The 19597-nt window shown below is 39.4% G+C and overlaps 3 protein-coding genes across 3 annotated transcripts; 1 reads left to right on the top strand and 2 right to left on the bottom strand.

The window, feature by feature from the left end:
• Nucleotides 1–1188: 1188 nt before the first annotated feature.
• On the top strand, nucleotides 1189–2837 carry LOC127899862 (uncharacterized). Its single transcript, XM_052434001.1, has 3 exons — nucleotides 1189–1753; nucleotides 2128–2426; nucleotides 2478–2837. The coding sequence occupies exons 1-3, from the start codon at nucleotides 1189–1191 to the stop codon at nucleotides 2835–2837; spliced, it is 1224 nt and encodes a 407-aa protein (XP_052289961.1).
• A 2863-nt stretch (nucleotides 2838–5700) lies between these two features.
• On the bottom strand, nucleotides 5701–7280 carry LOC127899863 (uncharacterized). The gene is made up of 3 exons (XM_052434002.1): nucleotides 6785–7280; nucleotides 6211–6644; nucleotides 5701–5988 (listed from the first exon to the last, which is right to left on the bottom strand). The coding sequence occupies exons 1-3, from the start codon at nucleotides 7278–7280 to the stop codon at nucleotides 5701–5703; spliced, it is 1218 nt and encodes a 405-aa protein (XP_052289962.1).
• A 21-nt stretch (nucleotides 7281–7301) lies between these two features.
• On the bottom strand, nucleotides 7302–7977 carry LOC127899864 (uncharacterized). The gene is made up of 2 exons (XM_052434003.1): nucleotides 7810–7977; nucleotides 7302–7757 (listed from the first exon to the last, which is right to left on the bottom strand). The coding sequence occupies exons 1-2, from the start codon at nucleotides 7975–7977 to the stop codon at nucleotides 7302–7304; spliced, it is 624 nt and encodes a 207-aa protein (XP_052289963.1).
• Between the last annotated feature and the right edge of the window lie 11620 nt (nucleotides 7978–19597).

A 19597-nucleotide genomic window follows, 5' to 3' on the forward strand; every position in this document is an offset into this window, starting at 1 on the left:
TTCTTTCCAAGCCTGCGTTCACAGAAACAAATCAGAGATGCCGGTGGTTTTTCCAGTGTAAACCCTCCGATGCTTAAGTTAGTACAAGGTGTTTACGGAAAAACTGTATGATTTAAGTTGCTCAGATTAGCTACAATATTCTCAACACAAAATATATCAAGGATTCGTATATAATAATTTCTTGTATTAATTTGGCAGAGTTTCCCATTTTCTCTCAATTTTTATGTCTCCTTTTTTCATCGATTTCTTAGCCTTTTATAGGCAATCATCCCACGTTCTCTTCTCTGAGTATTTTTCATGCTCGTCATATTCGGATGATTATGGACCTTAATGGGTCTTTAACCACCGAATGTGGGTAAACGTGTTCTCCCCAGCGGTTTGGGGTATGGCGAAACTGTCGTGTGTTCGTGAGATCGTGTCCTCTTTCTTTTAGTGACGAGTACTTGGTCAGTATTCACTTCTGGTCGGCTCGTGCTCCATAAAAGATACACGACCAAGAATTTACTCGTTACACTCAGTTAGGGAAACTTGCCCCTGGGTAAGAAATGAGGAGATGTCTGACTAGTACTTTTTATTACTCAACACCAGTCCCCAGTTTCTGGTCTCACGAGTGAAACGAGTTAAGATTAGAAACTAAGAATTGAATCCGGCCACCTCCGGGTAGCATCCTCCTGGTGCTTGTTTTATTGTGATGGACTCGAGGTGATATTTCTGTCTATAGGGTTTCTGGGCTGGGTATGGGTATTCGTGAGCGTATCCATTACGTTGTTGGGCTGACATCCCATCATGTTGTCTTAATTGCCGATGACGTGGCACTTCCTACACTCTGTGTCTGAAATTTGAAACAGCGGCTTATCTGTCCTCGATACGCGGCGATTGAACTGACACCCGCGTAACTTAAACGCTTCTATTTTATCTTTCGTCTAAAATCCCTAATTTGAAAGCTCTATTCTGTTTCTCTTTTCGTCATTCTGTCATAAGCCAACTCCTTTTCTTGAACCAAACGTGTTTTCTACACTGGAGATTTTCGTTTTCTTGGCTCTCTCACCGTCACAGCAGCACCACCGGTGCCGATTTCTTTTAGGTATCGCCCTTAACCCCCTTTTTGGTTGTTGTTGCTTGGGTTATGCACTATTCTTTCATACCGATATACTTGGATTTGTTGTACTTTTCTCTTAAGATTTCACTATGTCAAGACAAAGGGGAAAAATTGTAGATGAGAGTGATGAAGAGATAGATTCCTACCCCAATTTGTCAAGACCCACTGACCCCCAAAACCCTTCTAGTAGCGTAGGCCCTTCTTACAATAGGGATGCCCTTGAGTACCCCCGACCAGGAGTCGTTCCACCTCCTTCTGATAGTGAGCCCAGCGGGAACCGCAGTGGTCCAGCGTCAGGTTCTGGGGAGAATCGCGATTCTGACGGGACTGAGATCCCCGAAAAGGAGGGTGGCGATGAGGAGTGTTACTCCGAGCCGAGCCGACCTGTCAAGAAGAACAATCTTAGTCATAGGACAGAGGATGATTCCTACCTCATTGACTACCTCGATTGTGCCACCACCCATACTAACCTATTTAAATTGAGAACCCTCTACCTAATCCCCAACAACGTTCTCCTCACTATCCTCGGGAAGGGTGATAGTCGTCCTCCTAAGGGCTATGTTACTTTGCATATGGAGAGTTTCAAATTAGGAGCCAGATTGCCCCTCCAACCTTATTTTGTTAAAATTCTAGGCGGAATGCATTTGGCTCCTGGTCAGCTTCACCCAAACGGATGAAGGGTACTCTCGACCCTTTTGTATTGTGGGAAAGGTGTGAGCTCGGGGAGCTTTCCCTTGTGGAAATAAAGCACTTGTACTAGCTGAGGAACAGTCCAAAAGAAGCAGGCTGGTATTACTTCATGTCGAGCTCTGCAAAAAGGAAACCAATCGTCGGCTGTCCCTCCTTGTGTAAAAAGTGGAAGAACAAATTCTTCTTTGCTGGGGAGAATTGGTGCCCAGCGATCCATTCGCTTGGTGGTGATATTCACCTTCCAACGCGTTTTGTCACCCTAGGTCGTTTATTTTTCTTTACACTTCACGTCTCTGGTCGTCACTTATTTGTTTCTTTAACCTTGTTTATGCTTTCAGACTCGTGGGGCCTACTCAGTAAACTCGACAAAAATTCGTTACTCAAAGTTGAAACTACTTTGGTGAACACATCCCATTGTCAAGATCTCTTATCGCCTGTGAATCTCCTTAGATCTGGTCTGGTTGACGTTGTTGTCGGGATAGACAATAAGATCCTTAGTGCCATGTCAAGGAAACGTGCTCGAGTGAATCCAGCAATGCTCCCCTTCTTAAGAAGAAAAGCAATGTCGGTCCTTCTAAAGTTTCTGCTCCTGCTCTGCCCCGTCCTCCGCCTCGAAAGAATAGCGGAGAGTTATAAGGTCAGCACTTAATCTGGAGATTGGACCTCGCCGCTTCCCCCTCGGGACTAGGGCGACTATTTGACTCCGTACCAGAAGGATTACGTCAAATCAGTGGGGCCCAAAATGGTCAAGGATATTGAGAGCATGAGCCTTGGCGAGCTGGGGGGCTCTGTCCAGAGGGTTGCTTTTAAGATTGCCACTCTGGTCTCCTGCTATAAGAGTAGGTCCGTGCGTTATGAGAGGAAGCAACACGCGGAGATTCAGGACCTGAAGAAAAAGGCTGAGTCTGCTGATCGCTTTAAGGAGCAAATGCTCAATCTGCATAGGCAGGTTTTGGACTTGGAGGAGAAAGTCACTATTGCTGAGTCCAAGTCTTCTAAGCTCGAGAGCGAGTTAGGTGACTTGAAGTCTGATCTCGAGGCTGCATAAAGCGAGAGAGACACTTTAAAGACGGCTTACGAGGAGGAAATCAAGTCCTTGAACGAGCAGATAGCTGAACTAAAAGGTAAATCTGCTGAAGTGGACAACCGACTGGATGCGAAGTATGATTATGGGCTCGCCTTTTGCTATAAATGCATCATGTTCGTGCTCAAGAAAGAATACCCGGAGCTGAACATGGGCAAGTTGGAGGCAGAAGTACAGGTGTATATGGTCGAGAAGGGGCAAGGGGATAAGGGCCTGGGGGACCAAGATCAGGGCAAGGCTCCTTCAAGTGGGGAGCAGGAGAAGGAGGCAGGAGACCCATCTCTAGGTGCGGGTCCCTCTCTGTTTGAGATTGCAGATCACTCTTCCGCTGAAGTTGCTGAGCCTCATAATCCATGAATTTTGTTCTTCATGTAAATAATAAATTTTCTATTTTGTTTATGACCGTCAGAACTTTTATAGACTCGTGGTACCTTTCTAATTGTTTTTATTAAATTTTTCTTTATGGATTGCCCTGGAAAGCAATTTGGGGAACTGTGCTTGCTTGTCTTTAGGCTATTCAGTGCCTTAAGAAGCATGGTAGACTTTGCGTGCTCGTTCCTAAGCGATGGAGCAGGAATAGGCATGTATTTGCCTTAATAGAATTTGTTTAATTTTCCAGCTCGTCCTTTAGTCGACTGAGCAGGAATAGACACATGTTTTGCCATAGCTAATTTTGTAGAGTTTGCTTGCTGGTCCTTTAGACGACCGAGCAAGAATAGACACATGTTTGCCTTAGCGAATTTTGTAGAATTTACCTACTGATCCTTTAGACGACCGAGCAGGAATAGGCACATGTTTTGCCTTAGTAAAATTTATTCTAACAAGATAGCCATGAGCTGAATTCATCTCTATTGAAGTTTTGAAGGTTACAACAGGTAGAACACACACTCATGCTACAACTCATTAATACATCTAATGAAAATAACTTAATGAGAAGAAACTTCATAAAGTACTTTGCTTACTGGAAATATTTCTTTAAGTGCTCGGAATTCCATGATCTTTTCACCTCTCGTCCATCCAGGTGGGCCAGCTTATATGCTCCTAGGCCAGTTGGTCGTACCACCCTGTATGGGCCTTCTCAGTTCGGGCCAAGAACGCCCTGGTTAGGATCTCTTGTGTTTTGGTTCACCTTTTTAAGCACCCAATCCCCGGCTCGGAATTGCCTTATGCGTACATTCTGGTTGTAGTAGCGCATAATCATTTGTTGGCACTGAGCTACCTTCCACGAGGCCCTTTCTCTTTTCTCCACCAGCACCTCATTGAAATATTCTGTCCCGTGTGTCCCTATTCCAATTTCTGCTAGGACCACAGCCTCATGACCGAAGGCTAAGGCAAACGGGGTTTCTCTCGTTGTGGTTTTATGTGTTGTCAGGTAAGCCCATAATACTCTCGGTAGTTCATCACCCCAAGCTCCCTTCTTCTCTCCCAGCCTGGTTTTCAGGAGCTTTTTTATAACCTTGTTAGCTGCCTCTACCTGCCCATTTGCCTAGGGATGTGCCGGGGAACAAAACTTCAACTCTACGCCTAAGTTTTGGCAAAACCCTCTGAAATTATGGTTGTCAAATTGTCTCACATTGTCCGTTATGATGGCATAGGGGATTATGTATCTGTAAATGATGTTCTTCTAGACAAAACCAGTTGTTTTCTTCTCCGTGATTTGGCTAAGGGCTTCCACTTCCACCAATTTCTTGAAGTAGTCTATAGCCACAATTGCATGTGTTGCAGCTCCTCGCCCTTTGGGCAATGGACATATCAAGTCAATCCCCTACTGGGCAAAGTGCCAAGGGGATGACATAGCAGTTAGTGTCTCTGGGGGCTGAGCATGGATATATGAGAAACTTTGCTAGGCTTTACAACTTCTGGTCATCTCCTTCGCATCCTGGTGCATGGTTGGCCAAAACTATCTCTGTCGTAGCATTTTGAACGCTAAAGTCCTTGCTCCCGAATGATTGCCACATATTCCTTCATGTATTTCTCTTAACACATAATTAGCTTCCTCGTCGTCTAAGCACCTCAACAGGGGTAAGGTGAACCTTTGGCGGTAAAGTACCCCATCAAGTAATGTATACCTTGCCGCTCGGCATTTCAACCTCCTTACTTGCTTTCTATCCTTTGGTAAAATGCTATCACGGATATACGAGAGAATTGGATTCATCCAGGACTTTTCGGCGTCTACCTTCATTATTTCTATTTCCTCCCCTATGCTTGGCGAGGTCCTTACTTCTACTGGGACTGACTTGGGCAACTTCGGATCTACAGTCGCAGCCATTCTGGCAAACATATCTGCTCGATAATTCTCGGTCCTGGCTATCTGCTTTATTTCTACCTCTCGAAAGAGCCCAATCATCTTCTTTGCCTTCTTCAAATAAATCTCCATCTTCTCTCCCCTTGCCTGAAAATGCTCACTAAGCTGATTACAGACCAGTTGAGAATCTGTTCAGATCTCTACCCTTTCTAGTCGTAGTGCATGTGTCAGCCTAAGCCTAGTAATGAAGGCTTCGTACTCTGCCTGGTTATTCATGAGCTGGAACTCGAATTTTACTGCATAAGAGACCTCGGTCCCTTCTGGGCTCCGTATCACCACCCCTGCTCCGGACCCTTGGTCACTGCGTGATCTATCGACCATTATCAACCATACCCTCTTTGGCCTTTCTTACTTAGCCGGTTGCTCCCCGTGAACCCATTCCTCTGGTTCTATATAGTCCAATACAAAATTGGCTAAGGCTTGGGCTTTGACTGCTCCTTGGAGTCGGTAAGTTAAGTCAAACTTGCTCAGCTCCATAGACCATTTTACTAACCGACCAGATGCATTTGGTTTTAGGAGCGTTTACCGGAGAGGTTGATCAGTCATCACAACTATTAGGTGCGCCTGAAAGTATGGTCTGAGCTTACGTGCTGCTATTGCTAAAGCCAGCGTCCATTTCTCTATCACGGGATATCTGGTTTCCGCGTCCACCAAGGCCTTGCTAGTGTAGTACACTGGGTGTTGCTTTCCTTTATCTTCTCTGACTAACACTGAACTGGTAGCCCACTTGGAGATAGCCAAGTACAAGTACAACTCGTCGCCCTCTCTCAGCGTTGATAACAGTGGGGCACTGCCAAGATACTCCTTCAGCTGCCCAAATGGCTCCTCGTATTTTGTTGTTCACTCTATTTTCCTTCCCTTTCTTATAATTTGGAAGAAAGGGTGACATTTATCCGTGGCCCTCGAAATGAACCGGTTCAATGCTGCCAATTTCTTTGTACGGCTTTGCACCTCTTTGACTGTTTGGGGGGACTTCATTTCTATCACTGCCCGTATTTTTTCTAGGTTGGCCTCTATTCCTCGGTGGCTCACCAAGAACCCCAAGAATTTACCCGAGCTAACTCCAAATGCACATTTCTCGAGATTCAACTTCATTCGATATTTCCTTAGCATGTCAAAGGTTTCTTCCAAATGCTGCACATGGTCTACTAGCTCTCTGGACTTCGTAATCATATCTTCCACGTACACTTCCATGGTGTGACCAATTAATGGCTTGAAAATCTTATTCACCAACTTTTGATAGGTTGCCCCTGCGTTTTTCAAGCCAAATAACATTACCCTGTAGCAAAACAAACCCATGTTAGTTATAAACATAGTGCTCTCCTCATCCTGTTTGTCCATGGGTATCTGATTATATCCAGAAAAAGTATCCATAAAGCTGAGCAGGCTGTGACCCGCCGTTGAATCAACCAACTGATCTATTTTAGGCAAGGGAAAACTATCCTTTGGGCATGCCTTGTTGAGGTCTGTGAAATCCACACACATTCTCCATTTCTCATTTGCCTTCTTTACCAACACCACATTGGAGATCTATTATGGATATTTAGCCTCCCTTATGAATCCTGCTCGCAATAGCTTCTCTACCTCAGCGTTTATGGCCTCGTACCTTTCCTGTTAAAACATTTCCTTTTTTGTCTCATTGGCCTAGCCCCCTTTCTGATAGCTAACTTATGACAGGCGACCACGGGATCAATTCCTAGCATGTCTTCATATGACCAGGCAAATATGTCTGCATGAGACTGTAGGTATCTTATCAGCTCACCCCTTGTAGCCTCGCTCAATCCTGACTCAATCTTTACTACTTTGCTCGGGTCATCTTTGCTTACCAGAACCTCCTCTAGTTTCTCAGTTGGTTCCTGGCGACCCTTCTTGGAGTCTCCTCGGCTATCCAATGTGGTAACTTGTAATGTTTCTTTGGTGGCTGTAGCATAACAAATCCTCGCTATCCTTTGGTCTCCTTTCACCACGCCCACAACCCCATTCACTCTATACTTCAACGCTAGATAATGCGTGGATATGACACATTGGCTTACCCTCATGAAAGGTCGCCTAAGTATTATATGGTAAGGGCTTTTCTCCTCCACCACCACAAAGTCCAGCATTACTGTTTTTTCAAACGGTTTTTATCCCACAGTAATCGACAGCTTGATGATCCCCATGGGAGTCAACCGTTCTTCACCAAATCCCTTCAACGGTGTGTTCGTCCGCTCCAACTTCAAGTCTGCGATTCCCATCTCATCCAATGTCGACTTAAAAAGTATATCGACCGAGCTACCTGTGTCCACCAATATCTGCTGGAACTCTTTACCCGCCACGGTCGCCTTAATTACTAGTGTGTCCTCGTGGGGGTATAAGACACATTCTTCATCATCGTCTGTCCACATAATGGGAACTTGTCTCACCTTCGCCCTCTTGGCTGCCGGTAAATTGAAAAGCACTTCTTTGTTGGTCAGGGCATATCGTCCATAATTCTTCCTAGCCCTGTTTGAATCTCCAGCCAATGTCGGCCCTTCTGCTATCACCTGGATGGTTGGCTGCTCACGCTCCAGACTCCTTTCAGTTCCATCCCCCAACGTATACTGTGACAGGAAATGCTTCATCTACATACTCATCCAGATATCGGTTTCTCACCAGATCCTCCACTTGATTTTCCAAATCCCGGCACTGGCCGATGGTGTGACCATGAGTGTCGTGGAACTTGCAAAACCTGCCTTTATTCCGTTTATGAGCTGGTTTGGTTACAGGGGCAGGGGGATACAGGAGACCTCGTCCTTTAATCCTTTCATATAGCTCTTCCATAGAAACTTTCAGTGGGGTGTACTATTTATACACTAGGCTTTGGTCAATCAATTGGACTGCTCGGCTGTCGTGAAAATCGTCTCGGGCCGGGGCTAGGGGTGGCTGGTTTGGTCGGCCAGTTCTGGGGTTAATTGCATTCAACACCCTGGGAGTATTGTGATAAGAATGGGCAGCCATCTGCCGGAATTCTCGCTGCCGCTCCAGGAATGAGGGGCACTGAGGCTGAGCTCGGCTGTATTGGAATTGTTGTGGTCTTTGAGTTATCGGGTAAGGGCGGGGCCGAGCTGATGCTCCCCCCATTATTGATGATTCCCCAGCTCACTTTCCCGACCCGCTTCCACTCAGTATTCTCTTCTCCTTTCGCCTCAGCTCCTCCAACTGTTCACTCTTTACCCTCGCCATTTTCTCCTCTTCAATTTCTATATCTCTCTTCGTCTGCTTACACCCCGCTGAATAACTCTGAATGATGGGATTTCTCAAGTTGTACCATAATCGGCTTATCCTCACACCTTCTTTTAACCTTTTCAGTGCTTGTGGGTGATTGAAAGCCCCCAAATCAAGCACGGCTCGATGATATCTCTTCACGAAATCCCGAAGAGATTCGTGCTCCTCTTGCTTTATCCCCGTCAACTCCATCATATAGTCCTCTGGGGCTACCGCTTTGCGAAACTGCTCGGCCAACTCTTGGCACATCTGCTCATAGCCCCTTATACTTCATCACGGCAACTTTCGGTACCACTCTCGGGCTCGTCCCTCCAACGTCAATGGGAACACCCTACATCTCTGAGCTGGTGCTAACCCCTGTACACCCGTCATATCATTAAAACGTTCAATATGTACCAGCGAGTCACTTCCCTTGGAATATTTGCGGTCGAAAAAGCGAAAATCTCTTGGGATCACAGTGCCCATGATCTCGGCTGATAGACGAGACTCATCATCTAACATTATCCTCCAGCTCGGTGGCTTTCTCTTGCCCTGCATTTCATCCATCACATGCGCCAACCGTCGCACCTCTCCCTTCAATTCCAAAGCCCGATCAGAATCGCGCGCAGCTACCTGGTCACACTCCTGCTCAATATTATGCAGTTGTTGCCTGAGTTCACTTTCCTCAGCATTTGCTCCTCGGCTATCAATTACCAGAACCCACCCAGAGCGAGATTGGTCTCTCCCTTCATCCACATGCTCTCCTAGGATCCATACTGCACTTCTATGGGGATGTACCCCATAAGGTTGCTCCCCCAACAGAGGAATTTCTTCGTTTTTATGCCTTTGATGCCTGGGCTCTACCATGGCTTCATCCCTCGCCACGGTGGTCTCATAATCCCTCCTCCGTTCATCCCTTAACTCATGCAATATAGCTGTGAGAGCCTTCATCTGCTTCTCCATCCACTCCATTCGCTCTTGCATCATTCTCTCCCCAGCCTTATTCGCTATCTCTCGGAGAGTGATTGTCTCACCGATTTTATTGTCACCCCCTAGGGCATCCTTCCTTGTCACATCCATAACTGATCGTTCGCTGCTTTTCTGATGATTACTATCTTGGTGGTAGCTTTTTATCTAGCTCCCCACAGATGGCGCCAAAATATTGATGTAGAAATTTAGTTGCATATTGCCCGACCAGATTGGTTCACCAACATTTGTGTTGACAAAAAAGAAGAGGTTGCACTCCACCAGCTTCAGCAGTCACCCGAGCTTCTGGGACCCAATTCACTCTTCTTCTTCTTTCTAAGCCTGCGTTCATATAAACAAATCAGAGATGCCGGTGGTTTTTCCAGTGTAAACCCTCCGATGCTTAAGTCAATACAATGTGTTTACGGGAAAACTGTATGATTCAAGTTGCGTAGATTAGCTGCAATATTCTCAACACAAAATGTATCAAGGATTCGTATATAATAATTTCTGGTATTAATTTGGCAGAGTTTCCTATTTTCTCTAAATTTTTGTGTCCCTTTTTTTCATCAATTTCTCAGCTTTTTATAGGCAATCATCCCACGTTATCTGAGTATTTTTCATGCCCGTCATATTCGGATAATTATGGACCTTAATGGGTCTTCAACCACCGAATGTGGGTAAACGTGTTCTCCCCAGCGGTTTGGGGCATGACAAAAATGTCGTGTGTTCGTGAGATCGTGTCCTCTTTCTTTTAGTGACGAGTACCTGGTTGGTATTCACTTCTGGTCGGCTCGTGCTCCATAAAAGATACACGATCAAGAATTTACTCGTTACACTCAGCTAGGGAAACTCGCTCCCGGGTAAGAAATGAGGAGATATCTGACTGGTACTTTTTATTACTCAACAACGAAAACATTTTAACGACGGTTTGAAAAAGCTCAAACAAATATATTAACGGCGCCAAATAAATGTTGTATATATTATGTTAGTGATTAATAATAGTTGGATCCCTAATGTTTAATAAAATTACAAGTACATACATAGTTTGAAATGTTAATCATTAGCTAGTACATCCATTAAACTCCTGGATACGCATCATCCCGTGTTTGCATCGCATTGTCATCACTTTCTTCTTAACTTAGCACAATGCCAGATTGAAAAGAATGCCACCTCCAACAGAGTGCCAAAAAATGAAATTTATAGTTAATATTAAATTTTAGTAGACAATAGAAAGAAAGGAAATATCATATACAACAAAAATACTAAGATCAGTAAAAGCTAACTAATCAAGTTCTAAATTTGGCGCTAAGAAAACAAAAAAGAAATGAAAGACAATTAAGAAAATATAAAGGAAATGAAAGACAAATAAACCCAGAAAAATTAGAGCACTTATGGCTTCTTCATTATTTAAAATAGAGGCATGAAGAGAACCTAATAAGCCAATAATATTGGGTATATCTCATTTGGGGGCTCAAAAACTTAAATCCAAAAGACTTGTTTGATTTGCAATTATCATTAAGTTTTGAAATTAAATGAAATTTGCCATTACAAGTAGGTTTTGAAAAGTGCATAATATAAAGAAGTGTTCAGCTACGTTGGAGTTCACCTACGGTGGAGCATGAATCTCAACTACACACGTAAAATAGTAAATTATAAATAATGAGTTATAATAAGCTTTTTACTATTTATCACTTTGGTGTGTGGCTGAAATTCGTGCTCCACCGTAGGTAAACTTCAACATAGGCATAGCTTATAAAGAATAAAAGCAAGTGGCGGCTGACATAAATTATAAAATTTATAATTAATGAGTACAAAAGTAACCAATTAATCAATTATATAGAAGGTTGGACCTATCCAAGCAATATAGTATTTTATATTATGCCATTCCTAAACCATTTTCAAGTTATTAAATTGAAGACATATGCACAGCATCCAATTCAAGAAAAGAGAGCAAGAATGGCAAGTGAAAAAGAAAGTGCAGTGAAGGAGCCCTTCGATCTCATAAGATTTAGCCTCGACGAGTGCATTTACGTTATGCTCTGATCCAAAAATGAACTCCACAACAAACTCTAAAACGTCGGATGCTCATCTGAACGTTGATAACGTAAGGCGTGCAACTGGCTAGCTGAACATCGATGATGATCAAGTTGCGGCTGGGATTATTTGGGTTGTGTCACCGGTTTCGTGGGTGATTGGAGGAGCCCAAAGCCTTAAGTGTTGTGGCTGAATTTTGGGAATTGGGTTTCAATTTGGGATTTTGACTTCTGTTAATTGGCATTTATATTTAGGTATTTTAAATTTTTATTTTTTTATTTACAACTACTTATATTTTGTTTCTTACTTTTTATATTTTATTTTTTAAAGTAGCAGTGCAATTCGATCGGATTATTTGGATTGACCTAAATCCAATCCGATTGAATTGCACAAATCTTATTTAATCGGATTTGAAACCAAATCCAAATCTGATTCGATGCCCACCCCTACCTCTAGTGTTATTTAGAGAAGAATTTGTGCTATAATCCCATTAATATAATGAAAGATTATATTGAATTATGGTCCCATGGTTTTTCTTAATTTAGGTATATCAAATTATAGTCCCATGGTTTTTCTTAATTTAGGTCTTCTACGTAAAAATATGTGTCTCTTGTAGATGATTTATTGCTTTGATTATGTTGGTTTATTTTCTGCTTATCAATTTGTAGTACACATCCCGTTTTAGTCACATAGAGAGGGGAAAATGTTTATTTCCACTTAATTTGAGCTACTTGTGTGGGTTCCTTTCCAACAAAGTGATAATAGAGTGTCAGGTTGTGTGTTCTTTTTATTTCCTGTGTGGTTGAGATGGAGTAGTCCTCGGCATGTATGATTAAATTGAAGTCATAGAATTATGGTATTTGGAAGTCTATAATAGGGGATTTACTATGCATAAAAGACTTTCATAAACCCATTGAAGGCGAAGACGTTAGACTAGTTGATTTAGATGATAAAAAATGGGCTCAACTAAATCAGAAGGCCGTGAGCACTATTAGGTCAGATCGATCAAAGTTGTACTACCATGGAGCAAAAGAATCCAAGGCTGATGCTTTTTAAAGGAAATTGGAAACAATTTATGAGCAGCTAACAATATATAAGCAAGTCAATATGATGAAAAGACTTTTTAACTGAGTATACTAGTGAGCTTCAGGGATCGCTTGATTAGCTAACTACTATTAAAATTATTTTAGATGATCAGTTACAAACATTATTGCTAACTTAGTTCTTTACTTGATAGTTGAGAGACATTAGTGGTGTCAATAAATAATTCAGTGCTGAATTAGAAATTAACTTTGGATATAGTTGCAGATAAGCTGCAGAATTAAGAATCTAGAAGAAAGAAGATTCAAACAGTTTCCTCTGAGTCATATGCATTTGTTTAAAAAAGAAAGAAAGGCAGGGGAGAAGCCAAAGTAGAAATTTCTACCAGCAAAACAATGCTAATTGAGAGGAAGATCTAAGTCCCAGAGGAGAAACATTAAGTGCTTTTGTTGTTAGAAAATGAGTTATATAAAAAGCGAGTGTAAATTATGGAAAAGAGAATAGGTGAAAGAAAAGGGTAATACCCATAAAAATGACAAAAAAAAAAAAACATTGCAGCTATAGTTTATAGTGATATTAATATTATTTATGATATAAGGAGATTGATTCGGGTGCTTCGTTTCATGTTACTTACATCATGATTACTTCACATCCTATATTAATGATAATTATGGCCATGTTCGGATGGGAAATAAGAAGGTATCCAAGATTGTGGGCTTAGGAGATACTTGCTTGGAAACTAGCGTTGGCTGTAAGTTGTTGCTTAAAGATATCATATATGGACTAGATATTTGACATAATTTGACCTCTGCAGGCAAGTTTGATGATAATGGCTATACTAACCAATTAGATGAAGGAAAATGGAATCTCACTAAAGGCTCCCTAGTGTCAGTTAAGGGGAGGAAAATGACACTCTTTATATTTTAGAAGCCAAGATCAAGAAAAATGAGGTAAATGTGGGTGTAAAAGATTTTGAGGCATGATATAAAAGGCTTAGTCACATTGGTGAGAATTTTTAAAAACTCTTACTAGAAAATGATTTCTTCTTACCTTTGCAAGTATGTCCCTTAAGACTTGTGTTCATTGTTTAGTTAGAAAGATACACAGAGTAGATTTTAAAAGTTTTTCTCCATTTAAAAAGTCAAAAATCTTTGATTTGATTCACACTGATGTTTGCATGATGCAAAGTAGATTAAGAGAATGTGCACTTCATTTTGTAATTTTTATTGATGATTGTTTCAGAAAAGTGTAGGCAATTACTTTAGAATCTAAAGACCAAGTGCTTGATATATTTAAGTTCTTTCATACTTATGTTGAGAGAGGGATAGAAAGAAAATTAAAATGTGCCAAGGTAGACAATAGTGGTGAGTACATATGACTATTTGAGTAGTATTGTAAATCCCATGAAATCAGACTGGAAAAGACTGTACCAAAAATCCCTCAGTAGAATGGTGTTACAGAAAAGATGAATAGAATAATTGAAAAATGGATCATGTATATGCTTTCTGATGCCATACTTCTAAAATCATTTTAGGCAGAGGCTATGCGTATTACAATTGATTTGATTAACTTTTCTCCTTCAGCCCTTTAGATAGTGACTTATCTGAGAGAGTTTGGACTGAGAAATATGTTTCTTATAAACACTTGAGAGTGTTTGGTTGCAGAGCATATGTTCACATCCCTAAAGATGAGAGATCGAACTTCAGGATAAATCCAATTAATGCATTTTCTTATGCTATGGACATGAAGAATTGGGTACATATTATATGATCTAGTGGCAAGAAAGCTGGTCAGAAATAGTGATGTTGTGTTTCTTAAAAATTAAATAGTTGGTGATGAAAAAAAAAGTGATGAGCCTTAGTCATCTCCAAAGATTCCTATTATTCCAACTTCAGTTTCTCTACCTGTAGTTTATAATGATCATGGGGGAGCTAGAGAAGATAATAATGATGGTCTAGTAGAACTAGTTGAGCAAGTACCTCCAGAATTACTGCACCATTAGTTGAGCTAGAATTGAGGAGATTCACTAGAAAACAACGACCTTCCACTGAATACCCTTCACATGAGTATGTGATGCTTACAGATAGAGGGAGCTAGAATGCTTTGAAGAATCTATGTTTCATTAGCATAAAAGTGATTGTGTTAAAGCCATGTAAGAGGAGATGAAATCCTTCAATGAGAACCATACTTATGACTTAGTAAGGCTTCCTAATAAAAAGAGGACAATGAAGAATAAGTGGGTTTACGGGTTGAAGATTGAAAATAACTCACAACAACGGTATAAGGTTAGATTAGCTGTGAAGGGTTTCGGTCATAAGAAAGGTACTGATTTTAAAAAAATATTTTCTCATGTGGTGAAAATGTCTTCTATCGAGTAGTTCCGGGATTAGAGCTAGCTTGAATTTGGAGATTGAATATATCGATGTAAAGACAACTTTCTTGCATAGTGACTTGAAGGAGGAAATATATATGGAGCAACCTGAAAGGTTTAGTGTTAAAGGCAAAGAAGAATTTGTACATAAGTTGAAGAAAATTTTGTGTGGACTGAAACAGGCATCAAGACAGTGATACAAGAGGTTTGATTCTTTCATAGAGAATCATGGTTTCAACAAGATTATATCTGACCATTGTGTTTTCTTGAAGAAGTTTGGTGATAATGATTTTATCATTCTTTTGCTTTATGTGGATGACATATTAATTGTTGGCTAGGATGCTAGTAAAATTAATAATTTAAAGAAAGAACTTAGCAAGTTCTTTGCAATGAAGGACTTAGGACCGACAAAATAGATTTTTTGTATGAAGATTTCCCGTGATAAAAAATCAAGGAAGTTATAGTTATCTAAAGAAGCATATGTTGAAAGGATTCTTGAAAGATTTAACATGGGCAATGCAAAATCTATTTGTTCACTACTTACAGGCCATTTAAAGCTTAGTTCCAAGCATTGTCCTACAAGTAAGAAAGAAAATCAAGAGATGAGATCCTTATGCTTCAGCAGTTGGCAGTTTGATGTATGCTATATTTTTTACAAGATCAGATATTGCCTATGTAGCTGGTATGGTTAATCAGTTTCTCTCCAGCGCAAGAAAAGAGCATTTGACAGCAGTGAAATGGATTCTCAGATATTTTAGAGGCACTTCCAGAGCATGTTTATGTTTTGGTGGCGAAAAACATGTGTTATAAGTGTACATATATGCTGATATGGCAGAGGATGTTAATTCCAGAAAATCCCTATCAGGATATTTGCTCACCTATATAGGGGAGCAGTCTTATGGTAGTCTAAACTTCAGCAGTGTATCACTTTGTCTACCACTAAAGCAGAGCATATTGCAATCACTGAGTGTGGATAAAGAATTTCCTGCAAGAGCTGGGTGTGAAATAGGGCAGCTATATGGTGTACTGGGACAATTAGAGCTCAGCAAAGAGTTCGGCATATCATTCGAATTCCAAGCATATTGATGTGAGGTATCATTGGATATGAGACATGCTTGAGAAGAAACAGTTACAGTTTGAGAAGATTCTCACAATGGAGAATGGGTTAGATATAATGATAAACTCATTGCCTAAGGAAAAGCTGAAAAGCTATAAGCGGATAGCGGGCTTGATGGTGCCCTACACATGATCTGTGAGGAGAATTGTTGGGTTCCTCTCATTTGGGGCCCAAAAGCCCAAAGTCCAAAAGACTTGCTTGATGTATAATTATCATTAAGCTTTATACTTGGATGAAATTTGCCATTAAAAGTTGGTTTGAAAAACACATAATATAAAGAATAAAAGCACTAACATCAAGAAAAGCAAAAAAAAAAAAAAAAGAGAAAAGAACAATGATGTGCTTTTTAAATTAAGGATAAGGTTTTCAATCATTGATTGGACGATCAGAAAGCGAATTTAACTTTTTTTTTAGGATAAGTTCCTGGTATCGCCCTCTACAATCCTATTGGTCTTGATTTTTGTTTTATCATCTTGTTAGCTATTATTTGAGATACCCATTTGTTAGAGAGACAGATATTAGGTTGTTACTATAAGCTAAAATTATTAATATTCTTGATGTTATTAGCCTCTAATATTATCTAGAGAAGAATTTATGCTATAATTCTATTAATATAATGGAAGATTATATCAAACTACGGTCCTGTGGTTTTTTCCAATTTGAATTTTTCACGTAAAAATTTGTCTCTTGTGGATAATTTATTCCTTTGGATTGTGTTGGATTATTTTTTGCTTACTAATTTGTGGTACACATCCCATTTTAATAACCTAAATAGGAGAATACTTTGTTTCCACTTAATTTGCAGCTACCTATATAGGTTCTTTTCCAACAAATAAACACCTAATTGTAAAAGAAAAACACAACATGCTAGCAGCACGATAAGAAAATTTAGATCATAAGAGTTAATTATGAGGAGATTTTGTAGTTGTTATGTTTGTTTGTTGAGAAAATAGCTAAGAAAATTTCAAAGAGTAACTGAATTGAAACTGATATGTTTTTAATAAACTTGACACACTAAATGTATGTACAATCTGAGTATTTATACTAACTCTAATTACAAGGCTAACAAACTAAGATATTTACAACTGATCAAGCTTATTTGGTATTAGCTTAAACTAACTCCACAATTCAACACGTTGACCTAGTACTACAGTAAATTATTATAGTACAGTAAGCACACTAGAAGTAGAGGTGAGCTTAAGCTTAACTATATGAGCACTCTTAATATACCCTTCAAGCTTAATCATTTAGACAACACATTTAGCTTGCGTTTGAAGTAATTGAACTTAAGTGATGCTAATGGTTTTATCATAATATCTAGTACTTATCTGAGGGTATTATCTAATTTCAAGTTGGTTACTAAGAACTCTGTTCTCACAAAGTAAATGCTTATCTCAATGTGCTTGGCCTTTGTATAGTGTACAGGGTTCTTAGCAATAGCAATTGCACTTTCACTATCACTCCATAAGATTGGAGGTAGTAACTTTAGAAAACCAAGTTCTGATAACAGTAATTATAACTAAATTAATTTTGAAGTAAAAAAGTACTCTATACTCACTTTCTGTACTTCACTTGATGGAGATGTGTTACTTCTTGAAAGCCTAAGAAATCTGATAATTGCCAAGATAAATACAGTAAACACCTATTTATCCCTTATCATCTACAATTCTACCCTAATTAACATCAATAAATCCATTTAACTCAAGTCTCCCCTCTTTTACAAAGTGCAGACCATGATTGTTGGTAACTTGTAAGTACCTTAAGGGTGTTTGGCGCCCCACATAACTATGTATTAGAATGCCACATTGTATTAAAAGATTACAATACAATTTTTCGCAGTTACACGATATTGCTTAAAAAAATTAATGTGGTAAAACCCGTATAGGGGAATCCCGCGCGTGTGTCGAGTTTACCCCGCATTGCATTACAGCTTCATTCATTGTTCATTTTTGCAAAGCCCTTGCAACTTTGAAGAGTAAAAAATCAAGGAACAAAGCCAATAGCCAGTAACAAAAAATAAATAAATCATCTTTTTTTCTCTTTCAAATGCGTCAAGCAATTTTTTCTTCTCTTCTCTTCCAAATGCACGGCAGCCTTGCTCCACCACCACACCGTGTTGATTTGTCGCACAACACTGCAACTCTACCACTTCGCATCGCATGATAACCAGCTTCACCACCACTGTCGTACATCACCACCAGCTCCAATGCCTTCACGATATGCTTTGTCAAGCTCAGATCACAGACCCTTAAAAGAGCATAAACCAATCAGTAATAAAAAATAAAAAATAAAACAGATCCCAGAATCAAGCTCAGATCATAAACCAATAAATCCATTTTCTAATCTCTCAAATAAACCAAAGATCAAAACTTTATATGAAAAAAATCAAACATTTTCTTGATAAGTAGCAATCTTTGTGCCTGTTCAAGAAGAAAAAAGATTATGAATTCACTCTTTAAAGAAACAAGATTTGTGTTGCGATTAAATTGTGGTTGCGAATTGGGAGTTGTGAGTAAAGGTGCTTGGTGATTAATTGATAAAAAAATATGAGACAAAAAACGAAGTGGGTAAAGGGGTTATTGAATAAATATTGGGAGCTGGTTGGTGATTAAATTGTAGTCAGGAATTGGAAGTTGTGGTGGGTGATTATGGTTTTGAACTAATCTTGTATGTCTTAATTATTTATTTATGTTGTGATATTATGTAGAAATTATTCAATCGGATGATTTGATTTAATCTTTAGTTTCCAGATTATATATTTAGAAAATACTGAAAAAATAAGTATTATGCTACTGAAAACAATAATGTTAAATTTTCAAAATTTAAGACTTTATATTCAATATTTTTCTAATTACTAAATACTAATAAATATTATTTTCTAGATATATAATTTTAATTAATCACCAAATAAATTAATACAGTACAGTGCAACATCAAACATAGTATAACTAAAAATTAATACAGTATAGTGTGGTACCGAACATTGTATAGTATTATTATAATATAGTGCTAATACAATACAACATAATACGATGCACCTGCATTAAAATTATGCAATATAATATAATACAATATAGTGTGTCAAATGCACCCTAAGATCGTTTTGCAAGCTTACTAGTTGTAAGACATGTTAAGTATTGACTAATCTTGTGACTGAATATGCAATATCAGGTCTAGTTATCAAAACATACTATAAGCCACTCATAAAACTTCTATAGGGTGTAGGATTTTCAAATGGTTGTCCAAACATACCTTCTATTTCAAACTCCGACTTGAAACTTGAAGTGCTTGGTATATCATAAACTTTACAATTTTTCATAGAAATTTTAAAAAAGTAGTTCAAATATGTACTTGATTTGAGAGAGATTTTATTGAAATATTGGTCATTAGTCCTAATTCAGCAGCTTTATAGATTTTATTGCAAAGCTAAATGACACGAGTGTTTAGAAAGGTTGTTCAAAGAGGGAAGCAAAAGTCAAGATTAATTATCTAAGTTTTCAAATTAATTGTACTATTCTAGAAATAGATAAATTAATGTCATAATTGTAAAAAAATTTGCACAATGCCACAAGTTCTGAATTTACTAGCGACAATGCATCAAAATTCGACTAATACTTCATATATCTGGAAAGCTAGTTAAGTCAGGAGTTTAATGAATTTTACGA

This window comes from Citrus sinensis, chromosome 9 (assembly GCF_022201045.2).
Source record: "Citrus sinensis cultivar Valencia sweet orange chromosome 9, DVS_A1.0, whole genome shotgun sequence".
NCBI lineage: Eukaryota > Viridiplantae > Streptophyta > Magnoliopsida > Sapindales > Rutaceae > Citrus > Citrus sinensis.

Bases quoted from the DNA above. Each gene is read 5' to 3' on its own strand.
- LOC127899862 (XM_052434001.1), top strand. From the start codon at position 1,189: ATGTCAAGACAAAGGGGAAAAATTGTAGATGAGAGTGATGAAGAGATA. The intron at 1,754-2,127 runs GTCAGCTTCACC...TTATGCTTTCAG, and splicing joins CGGAATGCATTTGGCTCCTG to ACTCGTGGGGCCTACTCAGT. The intron at 2,427-2,477 runs GTCAGCACTTAA...CCTCGGGACTAG, and splicing joins GAATAGCGGAGAGTTATAAG to GGCGACTATTTGACTCCGTA.
- LOC127899863 (XM_052434002.1), bottom strand. From the start codon at position 7,280: ATGCTGGACTTTGTGGTGGTGGAGGAGAAAAGCCCTTACCATATAATA. The intron at 6,645-6,784 runs GTACGAGGCCAT...TGGATTTCACAG, and splicing joins GAAATGTTTTAACAGGAAAG to ACCTCAACAAGGCATGCCCA. The intron at 5,989-6,210 runs GTGAGCCACCGA...CCATTTGGGCAG, and splicing joins GTAAATTCTTGGGGTTCTTG to CTGAAGGAGTATCTTGGCAG.
- LOC127899864 (XM_052434003.1), bottom strand. From the start codon at position 7,977: ATGGAAGAGCTATATGAAAGGATTAAAGGACGAGGTCTCCTGTATCCC. The intron at 7,758-7,809 runs GTGAGAAACCGA...TTCCTGTCACAG, and splicing joins AAAATCAAGTGGAGGATCTG to TATACGTTGGGGGATGGAAC.